The sequence below is a fragment of the Mercenaria mercenaria genome, chromosome 9 (assembly GCF_021730395.1).
Source record: "Mercenaria mercenaria strain notata chromosome 9, MADL_Memer_1, whole genome shotgun sequence".
Classification (NCBI taxonomy): domain Eukaryota; kingdom Metazoa; phylum Mollusca; class Bivalvia; order Venerida; family Veneridae; genus Mercenaria; species Mercenaria mercenaria.
Window position 1 is genome coordinate 20,172,501 of NC_069369.1, and position 25,139 is coordinate 20,197,639.

The 25,139-nt window shown below is 36.0% G+C and overlaps 4 protein-coding genes across 4 annotated transcripts; all 4 read left to right on the forward strand.

Annotated features, from left to right (window-relative positions):
* The first annotated feature begins 2,491 nt into the window (after window positions 1-2,491).
* LOC123547805 (5-hydroxytryptamine receptor 2C-like) lies at window positions 2,492-4,165 on the forward strand. Its single transcript, XM_045335058.2, has one exon. It carries the CDS (start codon window positions 2,596-2,598, stop codon window positions 3,907-3,909), a length of 1,314 nt encoding a protein of 437 aa, XP_045190993.2. The 5' UTR covers window positions 2,492-2,595; the 3' UTR covers window positions 3,910-4,165.
* A 3,791-nt stretch (window positions 4,166-7,956) lies between these two features.
* Window positions 7,957-9,921, forward strand: LOC128559224 (neuromedin-K receptor-like). Its single transcript, XM_053550443.1, has 2 exons — window positions 7,957-9,010; window positions 9,848-9,921. Exons 1-2 carry the CDS (start codon window positions 7,957-7,959, stop codon window positions 9,919-9,921), a joined length of 1,128 nt encoding a protein of 375 aa, XP_053406418.1.
* A 466-nt stretch (window positions 9,922-10,387) lies between these two features.
* LOC123546639 (cephalotocin receptor 1-like) lies at window positions 10,388-14,542 on the forward strand. Its single transcript, XM_053550954.1, has one exon. It carries the CDS (start codon window positions 11,569-11,571, stop codon window positions 12,913-12,915), a length of 1,347 nt encoding a protein of 448 aa, XP_053406929.1. The 5' UTR covers window positions 10,388-11,568; the 3' UTR covers window positions 12,916-14,542.
* A 962-nt stretch (window positions 14,543-15,504) lies between these two features.
* LOC128559225 (uncharacterized) lies at window positions 15,505-21,877 on the forward strand. Its single transcript, XM_053550444.1, has 3 exons — window positions 15,505-16,428; window positions 17,845-18,008; window positions 21,682-21,877. The coding sequence occupies exons 1-3, from the start codon at window positions 15,505-15,507 to the stop codon at window positions 21,875-21,877; spliced, it is 1,284 nt and encodes a 427-aa protein (XP_053406419.1).
* Window positions 21,878-25,139: the final 3,262 nt, after the last annotated feature.

Below are 25,139 nucleotides of genomic sequence, written 5' to 3' on the forward strand. Positions count from 1 at the left end.
CAAGCACAAATTCGGTCACGTTATTATCGCCTTTAAACAACATTTCTCTGGGTTCAGGTAACGTGTTGCATTTTGATCGCATGATTCCGATATTTCCTCACGAATAAATTCACAGCAAAATCATTTTTGCAACAAAAGGCTGTATCTTTTTTTATCGGAACGACTTTCAAAATCGAAAATAATATGTAATCTAAAGGACCTTTAGTTCAGGTGAAACATATTTCCACATGTTGCTGTCATGATTAAGTACAAAAGCTAAATTGCTAAGTATCTGAAGCAGCACTAGTTTTCTTTGTACTTTGCTACAGCATTTTTGACATTGCCATACAGAATCACAAATTTATCTCTTTACGTGTCCTGTGGCCTGCTTACGTTGTTCCAAGATGCTACAGCAAACGCCAAAGAATGCACAAGAAAAGCTATGTCCATATAATCCACTGATCGAAGTGATTGTGTCGAATTGTTCGTCATGGTGGTACACAAGTATAAATATTTTCCCATTCATCATACTTGTTGAGATAAACAAATGTTCACTTTTATTATGCTTGGCGCAAACATTGGTAATGCAGTCTGGATACAATTTAATCTGGATTTCCTGAAACTCCTCTATCCATACTGCTGGTTGTATCCAATGTCGGCACTGTCTAATAATGATTGGACTTCCATTTTTACCAACGGCATAGTTGATCGTCTTATCAAATCCCATCGTTTCTTCCATTCCTCGTTGTTTGGCATTTGTGTATGACATATATCTACAATGAAATATTGTTCCAAACACATTATCATTGCACATCACTGATATGTGATTGATGATGCAAAGTTCGACTGGCTTGGCGGGATTCACTTCAGGGAGTTATGAGTCATTTCATGAAAGCATTTGACCATGCATGAATCTGAAGTATTCATGATTTTCATGACATTTCAATTTCATGGATAAGACTGTGTTTCAAATAGGTTGAATTAAATCACCTTTTTCACGTACAATGAAACTTACATGACAGCGTTTAAATCCAACATATAATGCATGAACTTAGTCAAGACAGCCAAGGTAGAACGTTGAGCTCGCTACTCTGGCTTGTTCAGGTGCTCTGGCTAAATTCTCACACAGAAGTTTTATCGTGCACAGAAAATAGTCCTAACGTTAACGTTTGCGGCAGAAACATAGCGTATTGAAATAACACTACGAGAAAAAAATCTTAAGTGTCCGGTCATTAAAAACCTGTGAAACAACGTGCATGCTGTTATTGTGACAGGATGGACGTACCGGGGACAATAACTATCAGAACAAATCAACACCCATTACAATATTTACAAATTTATTTACATAAATTCATTATTTACAATGAATAAATGAAAAGTGAAAAAAATCTTATTATGAGAAAGTATAAAGTTCTAACACTGACAGTTCCGTGACACAGATGTTTCCGTTAACTTTGAACTTTAAGTAGCACAAAAATACAACATATATTCAAGTAAAGTCCCTCTAAACCGGGAAAAATTTGACTCCGTTTTGGCTTCCTATGATGGTAGGTGATTGCATCCCTGAGCTGACTTCAGTGGATCACAAAATCATCGTCTTTGCGGTTACGGCACAACCATGAGACGAAAGCTCTGCGCTGGGAAAATCACCTCAAGGCTAGTGAAGACAAGTGAACCGCGGGTAATTGTACTTCTGGGTCGTGACATCATCACCAGGTAAAAGTCATCTGGTGGAAGAAGCTCGATCGAGCATAAATTTCTAACAAGAAAAAATTGTCTAAGGTCGAAAATGGTGTGCCCTAGGCATATCTAGTCCAGTCTATTTGTAGGGTAATGTCCCGCCAAATACTAAATTTCATGGGACTCACGACATGTGCGTGTACTCTGACTATTTGCATTTTCACGGGAATCACGATATAGCCGGGAAATCTGACTACTTTGGCGCGGATTTGAATTTGACAATTTAAGGCCCGTTATAGTGGTTTTGGGGATAAAAACATGAATTACTGAAGGTTATACGATATCATCTTTCTTATTACTGAACCGAATTTAATAAAATTTACATGGAAGTTTAAGTTATGAAATACAGAAAAACATGAGAGGTATTTTATGCGTAAAATCTAACATTTAACTCAATAACTCAAAAATTTACAAAAAGATGATATAATACCTGTATTTAAACTACAGATACAATAAGGCCCGTATGTCAGTTTGTGACAGTTATAACAATGCTTGTAGGGAACAATTTATAATAATTTACTGTAATATTTGCATTGTTATAATATCAAAGTTTCAAGGTAAAAGGTGAGTAAGTTACATGTTAAGTTATCTGACTGGGAGAAATATCTTTCAAAATGTAGATAAACAATTACTTCAAACAATCATGCTTTATCAAAACCAAAGTATTTTGCGCGTTTATCTGACTGACAACAGGATGTGAATAATCTTAAATGCATGAAATATGTGATAGTTAACGTTATCTGAAACAATGTAATAAGTCATACAATTTATAAAACAAACATATACATACGCACTTCGAATATGCATTGGATGCAATATAGAATACCATAACTGTTTGTTTCTAATGTTTTGATTTTAAAGTATACTACGGAGATCATGGATCCGTTTACATATCTGTCTACAGATACAAGTCGTGTTTCTACAGAGCAAGAACACGTTACTGACCACAATAAAGACGACTTGGCACAACAATTGAATGATGAGATGACACGTGCTGTTCTACCAGTTACAGTTTTTGTTGGAATTGAAGTGTTTGCAGCGTTTTTTGGGAACCTACTTGTGATATATGTGTTCCTGTTTCGGTATCATGTTTGTAACTTCAGATACTTTGTGCTCTGCTTGGCTTTCACCGACATCACGAGCAGTTTAACCACAATGCCGGGAGAGATGGTGACACAACTATATTGGTACGTGTATCCCATGCCAGAAGTGTGCAAAATTAAATCATTCTTTAATGTGTTCACTGTATCCGCCGAGGCACTGTGTCTTCTAATCATTGGTGTGGACCGCTATATGAAAGTGTGTCGGCCTCTAGGTTGGCAAATGAAGCCTAAACATGCAAAATATGTATGTGGAATTATATACATTATAGCATTTATATTGGCCGTGCCTGTGTATTTCTTCTGGGGGACGCATACCAACGAGAAAATCTACAAAAATACGACAATAACAGTAACAATATGCGAGAAAGACGAGAAATGGTTAAAGACAAATCATCCACTTCAATATTCCGTAACAGTTGAAGTGATTATTTCCCTATGTCTCGTTTTAATGTTTGTTTTGTATGTGTTCGTTGCCAGAAGACTTCTAATGAATAAACGTTTTCGCACCTACACTTCAGGACAACGATCACCCACAACTTCTAGCAGTATAGAGACTTCTCCCGATCCGATAGAAGTAAATTCAACACCGGATGTCAGCGAATCTGACTTCTCAACAGGAGAAGATAGAAAATCAAGTAACTTGAACGTGCAAGACTGTGACAGAAATATTGCCGGTAATGCAGCCAGACCAGAAAGTCGAAAAAGTACTCTTTCTGGAATAAGCGTTGATGATGACCAGGATCATCGGGAAAAACGCAATAAGATATCAACTCATCACAGTAACCCCAGGCACAGTGGTACACACGACATGGCATCACGAGTCCGGAGGAAAACGCTCATCATGTTTATTTTGACGGTTGTTTTTATAATTACAACGATATTGTACCTAACATTGCTGTCGTTCATTGCAAGATCAATTTTGGACACTATGAGCAATAGCAGCAAAGCCGTCTATTTCTTTTTCTTTCGCCTTTATTTCATCAACCACGTGATTAACCCGATCATTTATGGAGTGCTCGATCCGCACTTCAGACAAGTTATGAGAAATTTCAGAAATGCTTTTTCATCTTCAGACGTTTCGAAATAGGGACGGCCATACGTCACATATGTAACATTGAAAGAAGATAATGTCAGGCAATTATAAATAATCGTTACGGAATTGTAATCTGTTATTTGATGCTGTATGAATAGTATTTTATTGTTTGTCTAAACATTTAAAAGTATTTACTGTAAAGACGTTTAAAAAGAACTAGCCTTGTCTTGGATTCGATACCTGTTATATTTTAGATATATAGAAAGAGTTATTTTTGTGCTCCCCATCGTTCCGTTGTTGTTTTTGTGTGTGTGGGAGGGGGGTGGGGGGACTTAGAGTAGCCCTTGTCCGTCCGTCCGAGTTTGTGCCGTTCATATCTCAAAAACTATTTGACCCAGAGTCATCAAACATCATAGGGTTGTTATTCAGCACGGGTAGTTGTGCGCCAGAGGTTTTAATTGGACACAGACAGACAGAGATATGGCCCTTGACTTAGTCAAAAATATGCACACATTGGAAAGAAGTTTGAATCTCAAAAAGTATTTGACTTAAAGTCACAAAACATTAGGGATTGCTAAAGTGAAGTTGCACACTTGGACTTCTGTTTGTGAATAAATCAACCAGGCTGGAATTACGATCATTGACTTAGTGAAAAATAAGTTTCAAGTTTCAAGTTTATTCATTTAGTCAAGGCATATTACATGCATGAGACTATAACAGTATAACATAACAAATAAAACATCAGTGTTGAATGCATATAGTTGGTTGCTATAAAGTACATAATTGGAATAAGTATTTTTACAATAGTTGCAAATACTTATATTTACAAGTAAAGTGCTTAAAACTTTGGGTAGCATATATCTTTAAAAATATTTCTCCTAGAGTCATGAAACCATTTATGAATATTAACCAGCATGTGAATTTGTGCACCTGAGTTTTTATTTAAGACCAGAGTTATGGCTCTGGGGTTAGTCAAAAATAAAAGTTTGTGCCCCGTGTATCTCAAAATGTACCTGACATAGAGTCATAAAACATGAGGACTGTGGTGTTCTCTTTGGGATTTCAGGTTATATAGCAGTAATTAAGTCAAAAATGTGCTCCCGTGGTGTAGTCGAAAAAAAGTCCCTAATAAATTGATCCGGCTGGTTTTCCATTTTTAGCATATTTGCCCGTAAACCGAGAGTCAGATGGGCATTGTATCTCTCGTGCAATGTATTTTACATAAAATAAGACAGTTTTTATGCTTACATTAATTCGCATGTTTTCGAGTTGTTTTCTTGAAAACGATGTTTTTTTTTTCTGAAATGCGACAATATGAGGGTACCTGACTTCAGTTGACTTGCATTTCACTGCATACTATTCAACACCTTTTTTCGTATTCTTGAAGCAATTCTAAGGATATCTTGTGAAAAATAGGTCTACTAGGAGTGAATTCACTTAGTGAAAAATACACGTAAGGTTTTTAAAATTTTGTGTTGCATACATTTTAAAAATATTTCACATAGGGTCATGAAACCATGTACAGTGGCAATAGTGTGGGGGGCACCTGCGTCCTATGTACACACATTTAGTTATCTGTTGTTAGTAATATGATTTGTGTTTCATCAATTCAAAGTGAATACATTTCACATGAAATCATAAAATATTTGAAACTTATGTTTATTTGTATGTACAAGTACTCAAAATAATAGATATTTTAAACATTATATTTGTAACGCATCCAATTTTGAGTTTAGAAATTTGGCCACTGCTGTTTTTGCTGCTTTTTATTGTACAAAATGGAGATTTTAAATGCACACTCCGGGAGGTTCAATGCACCAGAATTCAGCATTGGGCTATTTACCCTAGAGGTTACAACGGGATCGTAATTTATGTGGCGGTAGGTCCGGTCAAATGATCAGAATGCAGCATTTGCGTATATTCAAAAGCAATGGAAAATAACTAATCAATAATTTCAACATGTGCTCAGAGCAAGGGAGGTTAGCGAAAAGGAAGTTATATATAAATATAATATTCTGTGACAATGTCTGTACAAATGATATTAATAACCTCACAATTTTACGTTAGGTTTAGGCACGAAAACGAAACAATGACTTATTTGTCTCAGGAAATTTGTCAGTTCCAAAGATTTAGATACGTCTAAAACAGCTTAAAACTTCACTATAAAATAGGCGAATTGTATCGATTTAAAGAAAAAGTTTTTGTGCTGAGGTGTTAAGGTTAAATAGTGGCTCCTTTATCAGACTTTTTTCAAGATTAATAGCGACAGGAAGATAAATTTTCTTTAAACTTTAGTATATAAAGTTGAATTCTGGGCGCATTAGTCCCAATTTAATGATTGATGAAATACAGTTTGGGGAATTAATTTAGATTAGGAAAGACTAGCTAGTTATTTGGTGAATGTCGTGAATTGTTTTGCCCTGAATAACTGGCTTAATCTGAGAAATTGTATACTATATTAAAGGCATATTGTTTTACGTTCCTGAAATAATTGGATATATTACATGTGTTATATAGTATAATAAAACTGTTGAGTTAAGTTTATGGGATCATGTTAGTTTAATTTTCACTCCAGAATATCTGATGTTGCGTGTAACTAGACAATACAATAGTACTTCAGCACAAGTTAAAATGAATTTGTATTGGCATTCCGACATTTCCAGTCAGGCACAATCATTCTAACATGAGTGGAATACATTTTTCAACGGGTAACGGAATTGTTTTAGTGCACAGACATTAACTGATGAGCAAAACAAATGCCTGTGCTTTCTGATATTAAACTGACCGGCACCAATTTGCGAGTCTTGGATGAAGGTCGGTCAGCCTACTTCGTTGACAAGTCCATTGCAAGTTGACCGGCTTCGATTTGCGAGTCTGGGATGAAGGTCGGTCACCCTACTTCGTGGACAAGTCCATTGCAAGTTGACCGGCATCGATATGCGAGTCTTGGATGAAGGTCGGTCAGCCTACTTCGTGGACAAGTCCATTGCAAGTTGACCGGCATCGATTTGCGAGTCTGGGATGAAGGTCGGTCAGCCTACTTCGCGGACAAGTCCATTGCAAGTTGACCGGCATCGATTTGCGAGTCTTGGATGAAGGTCGGTCAGCCTACTTCGCGGACAAGTCCATTGCAAGTTGACCGGCATCGATTTGCGAGTCTGGGATGAAGGTCGGTCAGCCTACTTCGCGGACATGTCCATTGCAAGTTGACCGGCATCGATTTGCGAGTCTGGGATGAAGGTCGGTCAGCCTACTTCGTGGACAAGTCCATTGCAAGTTGGCCGGCATCGATTTGCGAGTCTGGGATGAAGGTCGGTCAGCCTACTTCGCGGACATGTCCATTGCAAGTTGACCGGCATCGATTTGCGTGTCTGGGATGAAGTAGGTCAGCCTACTTCGTGGACAAGTCCATTGCAAGTTGGTCTTTTTTTTCTTTCGTCTATCTTTTGTAAATGTAACAGTAAAATTCTTCATTTCGTTTAGTCCACAAACAATTTGCAATCTAAACAATCCCGTTGTACCCGGTCAAATAATGCATATGCAAAAATATATTAACACATATACAATGCCCACTTACTGTAATAATTCGCATTGCAACGATATGAAAGTTTGATTTTCGTGAAAAATGTGAGCATTCCAATATAGTTACTACTTATCTTAATAATCGGATGACATGCAAACTTTAAATGAGTTTCATGTTTAGTTATATTATTGACAGATTTATCTCTAGTAGACATGTATATAAACAACTAGATCTATATCTATATATAGATCTCCGAATTTGGCTACCCCTAATGGGCCTTAGGCAGACGGCAGCATGTCAATACATGCGATCAGCTGTATAGATGGAGCAAAAGCTATGAATAATAAACGACCACTTCAAACAAAAACTAAAGTATTTTGCGTGTTTATCCAACTGCAAACAGGAAGAGAAAAATCTCCAGTTTTGTGTGAAATATAAAGAAGGTAAAGATACATCCACAAATGTAATAAATCATACAGTTTGTAAAGCAAACAAATACATACGCACTTCAAACAAGCATTGGATATAAAATATTGAATAACAAAACTGTTTTGATTTTGTTGAAAACTGCGGACATCATGGATCCGCTTACATATCTGTCTACAGTTACAAGTCGTGTTTCTACAGAGCAGGAACACGTTCCTGACCACAATAAAGGCGACCTGGCACAACAATTGAATGATGAGATGACACGAGCTGTTCTACCGGTTACAGTTTTTGTTGGAATTGAAGTGTTTGCAGCGTTCTTTGGGAACCTACTTGTGATATATGTGTTCCTGTTTCGGTATCATGTTTGTAACTTCAGATACTTTGTGCTCTGCTTGGCTTTCACCGACATCACGAGCAGTTTAACCACAATGCCGGGAGAGATGGTAACACAACTATATTGGTACGTGTATCCCGTGCCACAAGTGTGCAAAATCAAATCATTCTTTAATGTGTTCACTGTATCCGCTGAGGCACTGTGTCTTCTAACCATTGGTGTGGACCGTTATTTGAAAGTGTGTCGACCACTAGGTTGGCAAATAAAGCCTAAACATGCAAAATATGTATGTGGAATTATATACGTTATAGCATTTATATTTGCTGTGCCTGTGTATTTCTTCTGGGGGACTCATACCGACGAGAAGACCTACAAAAACACGACAATAACAGTAACAATATGCGAGAAAGACGAAAAATGGCTGAGGACAAATCATCCGCTTCAGTATTCCGCGACAGTTGAAGTAATTTTGTCACTGTGTTTGGTGGTAATGTTTGTTTTGTATGTGTTTGTTGCCAGAACACTTCTAATGAATAAACGGATACGTTTTCGCGCCTACGGTTTGGGACAACAATTGCCTACATCTTCAAATAATACAGAGATGTCTCAGTCTCAAAGTCCGGTAGAAATAAATTCAACACCGGATGTTAGTGAATCTGACTTCTCCCCAAAAGAAGACAGAAAATCAAGTAACTTGAACGAGCAGGACGGTGACAAAAACACTGTTGATAATGCAGCCAGACGAAAAAGTCGCAATAATACTCTTTCTGGAGAAATCATTGATGATGACCACGATCCTCGGGAAAAGCAGAATAAGATATTAACTCTTATACGGCACCTTCACCAAAGCGAAGACAAATCTCATCACAGTCAGCACGCTTCACACCATGCACATGCGCACGACATGGCATCACGAGTTCGGAGGAAAACGCTCATCATGTTTATTTTGACGATTGTTTTTATCATAACAACGATATTGTACCTAACATTGCTGTCGTTAATTGCAAGATCTATTCTGGACACCTTGAGCGATAGTAGCAAAGCCGTCTATTTCTTTTTCTTTCGCCTTTACTTCATCAATCACGTGATCAACCCGATCATTTACGGAGTACTCGATCCGCACTTCAGACAAGTAATGAGAAATTTTAAAAATGCACTTTCATCTTCAGACACTTCGAAATAGAACAGAAATATGTCACAAATGCAACATTCAAAAAAGGACAATATCAGGTAAATATGAAAAATCTTCATAGAGTTGTGATCTTCATTACATCTGTTATCGCTTGTTGTTCAATTTGTTCTTTGTTTGCACTTTACATACTTGAAATATTTACTCTAATAAAAACTAACTTTGTCTTTGTTGTGATACCTGCTAAGTAATAGAAATAGGGATTTTGAAACGATCATGAGCTGATAGCGACAAGCTTATTCATTATTTTTTTGTGGTTTTTATTCAATTCAAAACGGATACCTATTAGTTGAATTCGTGTAGTATTCTAAATTTATTCTGAGTTAGATCATAACAGTATCTACGCACTTGCTATAAAATATTTTCAACGTTATATATTTGATACGCATTTATAGTTTTTAGTTGAGATGTTTGGCCATTGCTGGTTCTGGTGAACATACTGAACACTTTCAAAGATTACATTCAGAGGTGCAGTGCCTCTGAAGTTCAGTTTATTACTTGTTTTATCCGGTTACAGGTACACATCTCGGTGAGAGTGTAATTGATATGGCAGGAGAACTGGCCAAAAGTCTAGAATTGTCCAGAATGTAGTATCTGGGCATATTAAAAAACGATAGATATTGAATAAACAATAATGTTAATGGAAATATGATATCCTCAAACAATGCCTGTACAAACTATATTTATATTCTCACAGCTTTACACTTCTTGGACATGAAAAAGAAACAGCCGGTCCGAAAGTATAAAATCATGCACAGTTGTTTACATCACTTTAACTTCCGTTTGACATGTAACATAAGTAAATTGTATTGACATAAGGAAACAATTAATCACCTTTGGCGCCGAGATGAAATTGTTGGGCTCTATCAGCCTTTAAGATCAAAAGCGGCAGGAAGATTATTTTCTGTTAATTTTATTGTTTTATGTTAATTTATAGAACGCATCAATTGCTTTATAATATTTGTTGAAATACTGAGAAACAAATCACTGTTATAAAGACCTATTGTTTTACATTGTACATTACATGTGTTTATACTGTGTACAAAATGTTATATTTTATGAAAGTGCTTGTTTTAATTTTTACTCCAGATTATCTCATGTGTTAACTAGACAATAATACAATAATTCTTTTGGTTATGTTAGTTGTCTTCCTCCAATATCAATGATGGAATGTCGCCATATGACCTATGATTGTGTCGGTGCGACGTTAAACCCGACAAAAAATGTGATGCAAGGATGTTACAAAAACCCACGCATAGTGCAAAGACAGCTTAATTGATTGAGTTCTTAACCCAGATAATGTAAATACTTAACTTTTTGTTCTTATCAGACGATTACGTAAGCATATCGGATGCGTTGAGACAGTTATTTATCCCGATCAGGTAATTAAGAAAATAGTAATTGCGACTGATTAATAAAACAGGGTGATTTTATTCTTCCTCACGTATTTCAATATGTCTTGACTTGGACCCAGCTAGGAAGTACTCCACGTTGACAGGGATTGTGAAATTAGTACAAAATTCTTATCACGGAGATAAAGGGCACAAAAATCAATCAAGGCTCGTTCGCACGACGATATTACTTGTATGAAATCGGAATATACTGCGCTTTTGTAGAGAACGTGGTAGTTTAAACTTACTATAAGCAATAAAATTACTGTGAGCAAATAATTATAGAATAACAACGTAGAGGACGTGTAGTGACTGCATATTTTATCAGTGAAAGCATACATCAAAATACAACATAAAGAATGTGTATATTCGGATAAACTTAAATTGATTCATGACACATGTAAAATATTAACATAGTAGGGTAGGATATGCATCTAACAACTTCTGAACTAGACATTTGGTACATTTAAGTTGAACAATTAGTTTAAAGAGATTTCCGCGAGCTGAGTTGTTTTATAAATATGAATAAAATTTGTATATCATTTTGTAAAAGACATCGTTTGAACGAGGCACAGTAACCGTTTCGCATTTATGTTAAGCCTCCCTCTTAAGCTACATGTTTTAAAGTGTTGTATTCTCTTCCGACTTTAGTTTTCTACAATCGCTTTCATAAGGAAAATAATTGTAAGCCATTGTTACACTATGATATACTTATGTTTTAAACAATTGCAATGCTTGTGTTCGCACTTAAAACTTTGTACATGAACTTTCGATTTCTGAAAAAGTTACGTGCTTGCATTAAGCTTTTTAAAAATCAGTTTTAAAAGATACAGCAAATGAAATAAACATGGATGACGAGATAATTCTAAAATATTCGAACTTCACATCATTGGATAATTTGAATAATTTATCATACATCCAATACGCAGAGGGAGACGATGCTGCTGACAAAACTGACAAAGCACTAGCTGAGCAACTCAATGATGAGTTTAAGACTTCTGTTTTACCGGTTACTGTCTTTGTAGGCTTGGAAGTCGTTCTAGGTTTCTTTGGAAATATACTAGTTCTGTACGTGTTCGCATTCCACTACCATGTGTGTAACTTCAGGTACTTTGTTCTCTGTTTGGCTATAATTGATGTTACTAGCAGTTTGACCACGATGCCAGGAGAGATGGTGACACAGTTATTCTGGTACGTGTACCCACTGCGCGAGCTGTGCAAGGTAAAATCATTCTTCAATGTGTTCACGGTGTCTGCGGAGGCATTGTGCCTTCTGACAATTGCGTTAGACCGCTACAGGAAGATCTGTCAGCCTTTGAGGTGGCAGATTAGACCAAGGATTGCGATTTACTTGTGTGCTTCAATATATACTGTAGCGGTTGTACTCGCGTTACCAGTGGCGTTCTTTTGGGGAACACACTCGCATCCAAAAGTATACAAGAACATTGATATTAATGTAACCATTTGTGAAAAAGATGAACAATGGAAAAACACAAAATACCCATTGATATATTCTCTGACTGTAGAAGTAATTGTTTCAATAAGCTTGGTATTGATGCTAGGGATGTACGTGCTAGTTGCAAGAAAACTTTTACAAGAGAAAAGAGAAAGAAAAAAAGCATATTCCACGACACCAATGGTGGTCATTACCCCGGCGCCTGCGTTAGACACTGGTGTCCCTTCTAATGCAAATACTCTAAATACTTCAACAGAAGTTAGTGATACTGGATACAGTTCAGGGCTTGACAGTAAAGGCCAGCCTAGGCAGATAAACAAAGATATTGAGATCCTTTCTGACTGTGAAACAGATCATCAAGAATTTAGTTCAACCCTGCAAGTTCCAACAAGAGGAAATCCAGCATCGATAGACAGACCAAATAATACTCACAATTCACCACGAAAACAACATGCTAGAATGAACATTTCTGCCAGGGTTAGGCGAAAAACACTCATAATGTTTATTCTAACAATTGCTTTTATAGCTACCACGATCTTGTATTTAACTCTTCTTTCTTTCATTGCAAGATCTGACGATATTTTGCAAGACATGAGTGATAGCGGGAAAGCTACGTACTTCTTCTTTTTCCGTCTCTACTTTCTCAATCACGTGATCAACCCGATTGTTTACGGCTTACTGGATCCAAGATTTAAGAAGGTGATGGGAAACATACGAAATTCAATGCGTATAAAGTGACTTGTAGCGTAATTATTTTAAGCACGATCATATGTAATTAAATCAACATCGTTTATTTAAATAGTGTTTGATATTACTTTTGTGTGTTAATTCCATTTGTAAGACTTTGTTCATTTTAGTGCAGACAATATTAATTTTGTTGTTTCCTTTGGCTTGTATTTTCTTCGGAGCCTTGTTCCCCAAATATGACAACTCTCCTACCCAACTGAAAATCCTTAGAAATGATGACGGTGGAATTTTCTGCTTTTGGGTGTTTGAAACATCCCCAGTAAGTGTCAGAATTACAAATCATTTACCATACTTGGTATGTTTGATTGTTAAATTAAAGGTTCACGTTATTTTTAACAGTATTCTGTTTGTTAACATCCTAGCTGATTCTTGAATCCATACTCGTGTTCTTGACAGGTTACTGAATATTTCCGCTCATGGTTTATAGGTAAAGAACAAATAGATACTTATTATGGTAGCTGTTTTGTGCTATTCCGTTGCTTCATTCTATTGCAGCGACACCCCGTTAACGTCGCCCCCACCCCATCCCAATTTGGACACTTATGGTATGGGGGATTGCGCGCGACACTCTGTCTCATTAAGGCAAACCTTCCTGAAAACGGTTGCTCCATGCATGGCCAATTTTAATTCGTACTAAATCGGATGGATGAACGCTCGTACTAACGCACATACGCCGACAGCCATATAGCTCACCACAAGCAGGCTAGTCATTAAATGACGTGTGCATTCTCAATAGTGTCCTCTATGTATGTACAAACTTTCATTAAAAAAGTATATCTTGTACTTTAAAATGTACACAATGTGCGACTGGTAGAGGGACGGGGGGCATTTAGTGCCCTCCGGTCATAGAATAGATGAAGGATGACATTTCGGAAGGCAAAAAGACGACATTTGGCAGGGTAACGTTTAGCGGGGCGATATTCTGCAGGGCACCATAACGATGTCATGCATAGCGACGTTTGGCAGAGCGACGTTCGGTAGGGCGATGTTTGTCGGGGCGACATTCGGCGAAGCGACGTTTCTCAGGACGACCTTGTGAAAGGCAACGTCAAGGGGGCGGCATTTAGCGGTGCACAATAATGACGTACGGCGAAGCGGTGTTTCGTAATGTGACATCCGGCATTATGAAATGGCACAAATCGGCCACCACAGCATTCAGAAAAATGTCACGGCCTGATCTGTAGATCGGATCTGCGGAGGTAAAGCACGAATGGCTCAAGATATATGGCTAAAGTATCATTTCCTCACCCGTAGATCGAATATGTGGTGACGAATGACTCACGTCATAGTGTTAAATGTCATTGCCTCCCTCATCTGTAGCTCGGAACTGCGTAAGTTAAGAGACTAAATGTCATTGCCTCAAACGTACACTGGATCTACGGAGGTAAGACAGTGGTTCAAGAGATATGACTTAACTGCATTGCTTTACGTGTAGATATGATATAAGGCTTCTGAGGTTAAGCACGAATGGCTCAAGATATATGGGTAAATGGCTTTGCCTCACCCGTAGACTGGATATGCAGAAGTAAAGGACAAATGGTCTAAGATAAATATGTTAATGTCATTACCTCAAGCTTAGATCGGATCTTCGGAGATAAAGAACGAGTGATTCAAGATGTTTAGGATGGTCAACAATTGGGGAAGCCAATTAAGATCAACTAGATCTGGGTAAGTCGTGAAAGATTAAAGGTGAAAATGCCTCAAGTATATAGGTTTAATAGAATAACATATCATCATCCATAGTATCGGAGGAATAACTCTATAAATGTCATTTGCGAACTCATTATAGGTAGTACTGTGCATTCTAGACTGCACTAAACAGAGACTGTTTACTAGCTTTCCATGATAGCACATGCTTTCACAGTTAGCTTTGGGGTTACGTCAATTAACATGATGTTTATCCAGCCGCAACAGAAGTATCATACAAGATTGACATCTGTGTATCACACATCCATAGTACTTTTGTAGATAAAAACATTTTAGAGGGGCACCAAACACCACACAGCAAGGTACGAGCTCATCTGTTGGAGCAAACTTTGGATGTCGCCCTGCTTTATTTTTAGCAAACCACTTCAAACTTATGTATCAGACAATGTATAATTTACACTTATACACCAGCATATTTGAAAATGTTCTTTAATAAGCTCTAATTGTAGCAAAATGTAAAGTTAGGTTGATAAAATATTTAGTACCAATACCAGTTCCATCAATGACAAAAGCAACTAAAAGCTAAGATATGATACAGGATGTTTAACTCTTGATATGATAGCCGAGATAAATGTTTGCATGACTAAACTATACTTCCTCGTCCGTGTTGATAAGGTATGAATATGACACAATAATAAACCCCTATCATCACTAAATATGACGGGTAATCCCCATTAATGATAACCAACAATCCTAAGCATTCGTTACAGAGCAGACAGATGGACTTGTTGCACAATTCTACCAGTAACACGCTAAACTTGAAACACAGAGTTTGATGAACACAACATGCATTCTGGGGATAAGTTTTGTCAAATACGGTTTAAATAATTTTCATAACACATTTGCTTTAGAACAATCTTACTAAACGCAAATATGGAAAACAGTACGAAAGATTTAACGGAACAGCTTAACGATGAATTTACCCGGGCGGTGTTGCCAGTCACTATTATTGTTGGAATTGAAGTTGTAGTTGGATTCTTTGGAAATCTGCTCGTGATCTATGTGTTCCTGTTTCATTATCGTGTTTGTACCTTCCGATACTTTGTCCTTTGTCTGGCATTCATTGACATAACATGCTGTATAACAACAATGCCAGGAGAGATGGTTACACAACTTTATTGGTACGTGTACCCCGTGCGAGAACTGTGTAAAATAAAGTCGTTCTTCAACGTATTTACGGTAACTGCTGAAGCTTTGTGTTTAGTGACAATAGCATTTGATCGATACAGGAAAGTGTGTCGACCTTTTAGCTGGCAACTGAAGCCGCGAGTGGCCAAAGGTTTGTGTGGAATATATTGCATCGTTGCATTATTTGTTGCCCTTCCCACTCCATTTTTATGGGGATTGCGGTCAGCAACGAAAATATATGAAAATGTATCTATAAATGTAACACTTTGCGAAAAGGATCAAACGTTCGAGAAGACTGACTATCCAATAGGTTATGTTTCAACAGTGGCTGCCGTCATTTTGATTTTACTGATTCTTATGTTTATACAGTACGTTTTCGTTGCAATGAAACTTCTTAAAGAACGACGACACCGGATGGGATCAGGAAAGACTATGGTCAATAATACTCCAAATATGTGTTCCCCAACACACAGTGGAAATGAAAATCCCGATACGAGTCAAATCAGTAATGACAATGTTGCAGGATGCGACAACGAAGTAGAAAGGGAATTTTCGACCAATGAAGACTCGGACAAACCTAGAGACATATCAGAAATAAAGATTACAGATCTTCATAACAACAGAAATACACGTGAAAAACGTGCCTTCAAGCGGAATGTTCCCAAAAGGGTCAGAAGGAAAACACTTATTATGTTCATTTTAACTGTCGCTTTTATCATCACAACAATAACGTATTTTGTGTTAGTCACAATTATCGCAAGTTCTAAAGATATTCTTCAATACTTGACCGATGGACAGAAAACAGTTTACTTTCTTTTCTTGCGTTTCTATTTTATCAACCATGTTATCAATCCAATAGTGTATGGGCTGCTGGATCCCCAGTTTAAAAGCGTGATGGGGAGGTTTAAAAGCTTCATCACAAACAAATCTGAGTTTCCTTGTCAACATGGTAGCTGGCGAGCATAACTGTTTGCTTGACTAAACTAACATTACAATTACAAAAACGAATTGTTTCTGTAGTATTTAAGCTGTAATCTCCTGAAGTTTGTCCCATTCCAAAGGTTTTCCATAATTTTGATTTGACGGAAACTTCTCTACATAGTTAGATGGTTTCATAAACAAAAACAAAGGTTAACCCTAACGTTTTTGGAGAGTTCAGTCCAATGTCATGATCGAGATCTGGCACGTCTTTTTTAAACTGGCACAAGACAACCAAGATGATGGCCGAACAAAACATGCAAAAGTAAACGCTTTTTTTTAAACGCATTAGGTTGTCAACTATCGCTTTGAATAGATACCTAATCTGATCTGCACAAACACAACCAATGATTTCATTTTGAACTTATTATTTTTGATCCACATGGTCCATTTTGCAACCAGAAGTCATTTTTTCCAGTGGACTGGATGGTTACTTAGGAAACCTTTATTGTTAAATTCTGTTTAGTATTGGTGCAGAAAATGCAATGAATATTGTATATATAAAATGAATATTTTAGCTGCACAGACATCGATTTTTAGCATGCAAAATATATATCGTCGCCCATTTAGACGGTGTGTAACCAAGGCAACATCTTATTTAATATGTATTTCTCTATTGATTCGGTGCACCAGAGAGCGTGCACTCATGTTGATGAATCTGTATATAACAATTAAACGTCGTCAGCAAGGCTACATTTTTTTGTCATAAATTACGTAAATTTTGCTGAATTCAGATTTGCTTTTAAAATTAATTAGTAAATTATTTCACGACACTTCTGCATCAGACCCCATTTTTATGGGGATATGGTTTTTCATTTATGTTGTGCTGGGCGACCTGTGGTTTTCATTTTTAAATATTTTACAAATTCGTAAGATTTTGGGTCATGGTATAAAACTGTTTGTTTAAGACACTCCGCATCGTATTTAGGGTTCAAACCCTTTTACTGTTGGATATGCTTCCCTGTTCGATTTTGTCTGACGGAACAGGATTGATCTTTTGTTGAGTTTTACGTCGCAGGTCATATGGCGACTTTCCAGTTTTGATGGTGGAGGAGATCCCGGGTGCCCCTCCATGCATTATTTCATGCTGGGTGTGTACCTTGGTAGATCAACCGACCTTCAGTAAGCCACAGCCGGATGGGTTCCTCATATGAAGAATTCAACGCCCTGAGTGAGGCTAGAACCCCACGTCGGCGAGGAGCAAATGATTCAAAGTCACCGACCTTAACCACACGGCTGGGGCGGCCCTGGAAAAGGGATAGAACTCTTTGGTAGGTAGTTTTCAAATCCCATCGGTACTATGCTGATCTGTAATTGTCTTGTTGCCTGTTTCGTTCGGCCATTATAGTATCTCTCCCGCTGTTTGGGTGGAATTTTTCAACATGTTCCTTTTCACCACATTTGGCATAAAATGTATGAATGACACTGAAAAATGAGCAGGTGTAAATAAGTTGATAAAATGCAAGAAGAATGTAAATTTAAAAAAGTGTTGCAACGTTTTACTTTCTTCTGCACGATATTTTTAGTTATTTGTAAGATCTTATTAAGCATTTGGCTAACTGGAAAATGATGCCATAAGCTTGTTAACAACTCCGTATGCATTGTTTAGTACAAAACGGTATCATACCTCAAAATGTTTGCTATTGTTTCTTCCATTCAACTAGGGTGGAACCCAGGCTCAAAAATCCATTTTTATTTTTTGGAAAGGCCCCAACACGGGACAATTAGCTTTTTCTTCTCCATTTTAAGGGAAATTAAGGAATATTTTCATTTTTATCATTATTTGATGAAATGTGTATCTGTTTTAGATTAAATGTTTTGTAACATGAATAACCAAGTTCATCACACTAATTATTTTTTAAATTAAGGCCCCTACAGGGATTTTAAAATTATTTTGAAATTTTAGATATCTTACGCATAATTTATGACTATATTGTTTTAACACTATTTTTGAAATCTCCACGATAGAAAAGTTAGATATTTAAGGTTCAGGTGAGTAACAGGCACACTATACAAAATAATAGAAAACGCATCACTATTGGGACATGTTAATTGTAGAATAACTGATTAGAAATTTTTTAAGTCTGTCGCAAATTTTTGGTAAATTGTCTTCTTTTCTTAATATGTAGTAAATTATAGAATAAACCAGCTAGAATATTTTCTTCAGCAATTAAACATTTGTTCTAAAACAGACAGATTGTGAAGCCTCGATATTTGGAATACATTGGTTCTTTATTGGGCGTAAATAACATGTAATCTCCAAAAAAGGTATTCCGAGTTACTTAGAGATAAAAAACAAAACAAAACAAACTGACCACACACTACAAACGTAGTTCTTTTGTGAACGAAATAAGTATTTTTCAGATTAAAATAACAACACATATTTATAAATAGAAGATTTTAGATTAGCAATATCTTTTTAGATTTAATTCAGTACACCCTCTGCGTAAAAATATAAATATTATATTTTCATATGTGATAATGACAGCAAACCAGCATTAATGGGGATTTGTTTTAATCGCGACTGTGCTGTTGCACGACCTTGTCACAGTGCAGACTCGGCCACTACTACGATCAAAATAATTTGAACAAGAGTTTGGTGAAGGATGATACTCAATACAGCCTTTGTCAGTTTTTTTTTTTTTGTAGTTTCACAGTGTTTTAATTGTATGCTAAACACAAAAAGAGGTTATAGGAAATATGCATAATGAATATGATTAGAAAACCAATCTAGTACCAGCGCAGGAGCTATTACAGGAGCTATTTGATCAAGTAGCGTCATGAGACAGAACGATTAATGAACACTTTTTTCACTTTAGGATTTAGATTAAAGCTAGTGTTTGTTTTATTCACTTTTTTTTTTCAGATTTTTGACATTAGAACGTAGAAGAGAGTGAATATTAAACTCTATTTTAGCCATTACCCTGCTGAATTTCTATAATGAACCTGTCCATCTTTCAGTTTGGACAGTACAATGAACTGTTAAACGGGGTGCTTACAAAAGGATACCGACTGAATGGCGAACAGTGCAGATCATGATCAGACTGCACGGATGTGCAAGTTAATCATGATTTACACTGACCAAAAAGATAGACTCAGTCGTGTCCATCATTAATAGGGTTAGTATGACTAGTAACTCCAGATCACAGCAGTGTGGTTTAGATGTAATTTTGCAGTATTTAAATTAAGTGTGAAAAGATTTTTTTTGTTGGATTTAATGTCGCACCGACACATGATAGGTCATATGGCGACTTTCCAGCTTTAATGGTGGAGGAAGACCCCAGGTGCCCCTCCGTGTAATATTTCATCACGAGCGGGCACCTGGGTAGAACCACCGACCTTCCGTAAGCCAGCTGGATGGCTTCCTCACATGAAGAATTCAACGCCCCGAGTGAGGCTCGAACCCACATCGATGAGAGGGGAAATGATTTGAAGTCAGCGACCTTAACCACGCGGCCACGGAGGCCCCGTGAAAAGAAATATCGCCTGTAGAAGACTCATGACCATTCTCTATTTCCCATTTGACATACTCTATTTAAGAAATAATATATCTCATTCAGTGATTTGTCGCTGAATCAATCATTGTTTGGAATTCAGATGCGAAGGAATTATATCATGAGGGCGCAGCAAATCACTGAATGAGATATATTATTTCGATTCTAACACGTTACCAAGGATTTTTAAGTACATCCTTGACGACATTCATTAAATATTTGCACGTCAATCGGTTTCTTTTCCAGCGCGCCGCTATGCCGTTTGACGCCATGACGTAATAATTGTGACGTCAGAACAGTTGTATAATAATTTACTGTTTTCTGCCTTCTTTGTTTAATAGGAAAATAGATCGGATCGTGTTAGAATTCCAATTTGATCCCAATTTAAACGACAGTATCGACGACTTCCATATCTATAAAGGTATTATTCAGTTTAGAATTTTCAGTTTCTTATCAAGTATTTTGGAAAATTATACACATGTCTCATTTTATATCAAATATTCCCACCAGAATTCATTCCCGTCGGAAATATTTCCCATGGGAAATATATCCTGTAGGAAATATTTCCCATGGGAATGTTTTAAAAGTCTTCCAATCGGAAATATTTCCCATAGGAAATTATTCCCATAGGAATGTCCTCCCATGGCCAAAATATGGGAACGGTTTCCCATGGGAAAATCTGTAAAATGATAAAATGACAAATAACTTTTTCCAAAGTCATTTTATGGTGTACCTAGTGTAGAATAAGTTTAAAAGATAATGATTTATCATTTTAAGAAACAAATATATTTCCCATGGGAAATCCACTTTCCCATGAGAAATTTATCATATGTTCTTCCCATGGGAAAGTTATTTTCCAATGGGAAAGTGTATTTCCCACGGGAAAAGACCACATTCCTATGGGAAAATAGCATTTCCCATGGGAAAGTTAAGTTTTTAATGTTGACTGCTGCTTTGTTGGTGGTATAAAATCAAATTGAAAAGTATGGCGTGCATGAGAATTTGAAGTACTTTACTTTTGCGTAAGAATTTTTAAGATAGCATGTACAGAAGTACTTGCTGTTTTTGCCACATATTGGCGTGGCAAATTAAAATTGGCGGTCATTTCTTATGTAGTTATTTCTACGAAAGAAAAAGCTATTTTGAGGCTGCAAAGGGGTTTAAATCACTCATCTTTCATGAACGTTTAAATTAACGAGTACAGTTAATAGAATCATTGCCGAAACAGATTTAGTATAATATACTATATAATATAACGATTTACGATTTACCATTTTATACATGTATTCACATCTCTTTAATTATGTGAAAGGGGAACTTCGATAATGCCATAGTATGAATATTGTTTAATGACCATAATAATCGTAAATGAGTCCCTTCTTGATATAATAAGTATATAGTCTTAGCAATGACACCTATGACGGTTTCTTTATTCACCTATTCTTTTTAGTAAAGCTCTTGTAACATTTCATTGGAATATAACCGAGGCAGCTATCAGAACAGTTGATCCAGCTAGTCAGAGAGACAAGTCAATTATTTCTAATCAGATTAGATATGTAATTTGGTATCAGGGTGGCGGTTATCCAGTACTGTCGTATGGTGTGTCCACTTCAGTAAATATCACAGTGACATTGCACTATAGCTGATACGTACATTTTATCACCTGAAAATAATCACTAATGTTCATTTGATCACGTAGCGCCTATTTTTCCAATCAGCTACGTTTTGGATAGTTTGAGGTAATGAAATAGCTACAAAAGGGGCTGGGGGAATTCTGATTCTTTCAAAAATGGTGTAGGCAGCACTACGTTTCATTTTGGGTCTTGCAGCAACAGATTGTAAATATCGGTTCATCTTTAATAAAAAAGACAGATGTGATCCGGACAATTTTGATAAAAGAATAATTATTACATTTTGTCGTTCGTAATGAATCGATCCTACCGAAGCGACGAAAATCGGGCGGTAACATGCGATATACCAAATGAGATATATACTATCAAATTAAAAAATGTGTACTTCCGGTATGTGTACCGAGCGTTTGATTTCGGACTTTTTGGAATAATACGCTTTTCCTAGTGCCTAATAAGCGTCCACATAACTTGTCCGAACCGCAACGGCTTGCATATCAATACAAATAAGGGTAGTGTTGTTTTTATTCAAAAATCTATCTTTAAAATGATCCTGCGCGATGCGACGAAAATCCATACCTCTACGGTAACATGCGATATTCCAAATGAGATATTTACTATCGACTTGAAAAATGTGTCATTCGGTCCGTGTCGTCATTGGACAGCTCTTTTCAAATGTTACGTTTAATCAGTTTAATTATATTTTATTGTATTTATACATAATAATTATTCTATATACACACATACAATAAGTATACATAAAATACATCAATGTAAACATGCAAAAGGGTTTGACCAGATGTTATAACAACCTTATCGGGGGTCCTCAAATGTTTTCAAATGTTATGGGATAAGTTGAAGTCAAATCGATTCCTGATTGAGACAGTGCATTATTTCATAATAATGGTTATATTTATAAGGCTTCCCGACAAGCATTTTTATGTAAAAATGAATGTGTGCAATGATTTCCCTGGCCCCTAAGTTATTGTCAAGGCAGAAGTACCAACCTGAGGTCCCCCTATATACGTTCAGCTTAACATTTAAAAGAACGTTGATGGTCATTTTTCACTTCCAGGCTTATTTTGTTCTGGTTAAAAGAATTGAGTACATGTCTTATAGTTGTTAGGCTTACCACAGTAACATTTTGTATTTTACATAAATTTTCAAAATATGTTTACAATTTTTAATTGTTGTATAAAGGTTTTTCCCTTTCATCATATAAAAATGTAGAAAAAATACAAAGAAAATTGTAATAACAAATCTATAACACCTGTGTTTCAACAACATTTTTAGTTGTTGTATAAAGAGGTACTTTAATACACTTTGGATTATGACACTTTGTACTAAGCTGTACTACTTATAACTTTGAGAACTTCCTCTTTTAAATGTAAAGCTAAATTAAGAAATCAAACTAAGTATTTGACTTTCAAAACTGCCTAGCACCTTTTAGTCTAGAACATATGTTTTATAAAAAGCTTGTGAATAAAATGTCTGTCATTAGGTTGTTAGCAGAACAACTTCATATATTCTCTTAATTGGTGACAACTTTTAGCTACTTCAAAAGAATGTTTGTTTTCAAGATTTTAGCACCTAATCCCTGGGATGCTCACTTTTGCATATAAACCTAGAGTCCAGCATTACTCATTTTATATGCTCAGAATTGACTAGTTTATAAAAGTATTACAATTCTAGGATTTGCTGACTTCTTTTCGAAGTATGTTGAATTAAGATTATTATTGTCATTTCTAATTCTTTTTCATGAATGTTGTAAGCAAATATTCAATTTCATTTGGTATTAAGTCTTTATGGTTTTTTTTCCAGAAAATATGTACATTATTATTAGAAATTAAGTGAAATAAGTTCAGATGAATTTGCCATTGTTAGTTATTGGAATTTTATACAGATTGAATTGTCTAAAAGTTTACAGATTTGATTAAGTGATACAGTCTACATACATAATAATATGTTGCATTTAACATTTAAATGTCTTGTATGCTTAATTGCAGTTGATTCATATATATTTTACTGTAAACTGCATCGTTTAATATGTCATTATAGACAAGAATCTACACTGTTTTCATAATATCATAATCTACATGGGTTCTATCTGTTTTTCGGCGAACGCCGTCTAAATTCGTTTTCGTTACCTATGCCACGTGACTTCAGTTTGCAAATCAAACTACTTGATAACGCATTATAGATAATTTATCAAAATGGAAGATTTATGTAACACTCTGCCTGATTGGACGAGAGTGTCAATTTCTTTCACTCTGTTGATAGTGCTACGCTGAGTGAAATGCAGACAAAGCGTTTATCCTAAACGACGCTGTTCACAGTTTTAAAGCTAACTTTGGCTCAGTATATTTAGCAAGAATATTGATATATCTCAAAATGACAAGTAAGTTTAATAAATATGATAAAAACCTGTTCAAATACCAACATATATCAAATTAAAGAAAGAGCTGAATACGGTCTGCGTATCACATGAATAAGGGTGTGATAAGAGCCTTTTATGTAGAGAAGTGCTTTTTAAAATATTTTCCTTGTTACAATTGTCGTCTGTATATCAAAAGGTTTCTTGCTTTTGTGACTTATTCAGATTGCATATTAAAATGAGTACTTGTTTGCTTTGATATATTTGTTATAAATTATTTAACTGATTTATTATATATGAATATTTTTCTTTAGTATTGTATGCAAATATTGAACTCAGTTGAAATCTGTTTTATTATATATATGCTATATAATGACTGAATCTCATTACACTGAAAAGAAGGTACGCTGCATACAGTTGTGATATGACTACGGTCAAACTTATGAAACAAAAATATTGAAATAATTACAATTGTATGTTTTGCTTGACCTTCACTTTTTTATAGGTGTGACGTCATTGTCCAAAGATTCATGAATAGCGAATATGCATTTGTTAAAGCGGGATCAGTTGGCCTATTTTAGAAATAAATAAAAATAATAAATAAAAAAATCCTTTAATTGATTTTTTCTCATGTATTCTAATCAAACTTGATTTGTAACATCTTTATTAGGCCCGCAGCCAACTTTGTTCAGCTGGGACATTTGACCCCTTTTAGGGGCTGCTAGAACTAAAACTAGAAATGCCTTTATACATCGTCTCATGAACAGCTTGGTGGATCTTTGTCATACTTGGTCTGGAGCATCATTATAAGGTCCTCTTCCAAATTTATTTATATAGGAACTTGGGCCCTATTAGGGGCCACTATAGCTAAAAGTAGATATGTCTTTCTTCGCATTAACCACTAAA

Bases quoted from the DNA above. Each gene is read 5' to 3' on its own strand.
- LOC128559224 (XM_053550443.1), top strand. From the start codon at position 7,957: ATGGATCCGCTTACATATCTGTCTACAGTTACAAGTCGTGTTTCTACA. The intron at 9,011-9,847 runs GTCAGCACGCTT...ATCCGGTTACAG, and splicing joins CGAAGACAAATCTCATCACA to GTACACATCTCGGTGAGAGT.
- LOC123546639 (XM_053550954.1), top strand. From the start codon at position 11,569: ATGGATGACGAGATAATTCTAAAATATTCGAACTTCACATCATTGGAT.
- LOC123547805 (XM_045335058.2), top strand. From the start codon at position 2,596: ATGGATCCGTTTACATATCTGTCTACAGATACAAGTCGTGTTTCTACA.
- LOC128559225 (XM_053550444.1), top strand. From the start codon at position 15,505: ATGGAAAACAGTACGAAAGATTTAACGGAACAGCTTAACGATGAATTT. The intron at 16,429-17,844 runs GTCAGAAGGAAA...GTACCTTGGTAG, and splicing joins AGCGGAATGTTCCCAAAAGG to ATCAACCGACCTTCAGTAAG. The intron at 18,009-21,681 runs GTAGGTAGTTTT...TATTCTTTTTAG, and splicing joins AAAAGGGATAGAACTCTTTG to TAAAGCTCTTGTAACATTTC.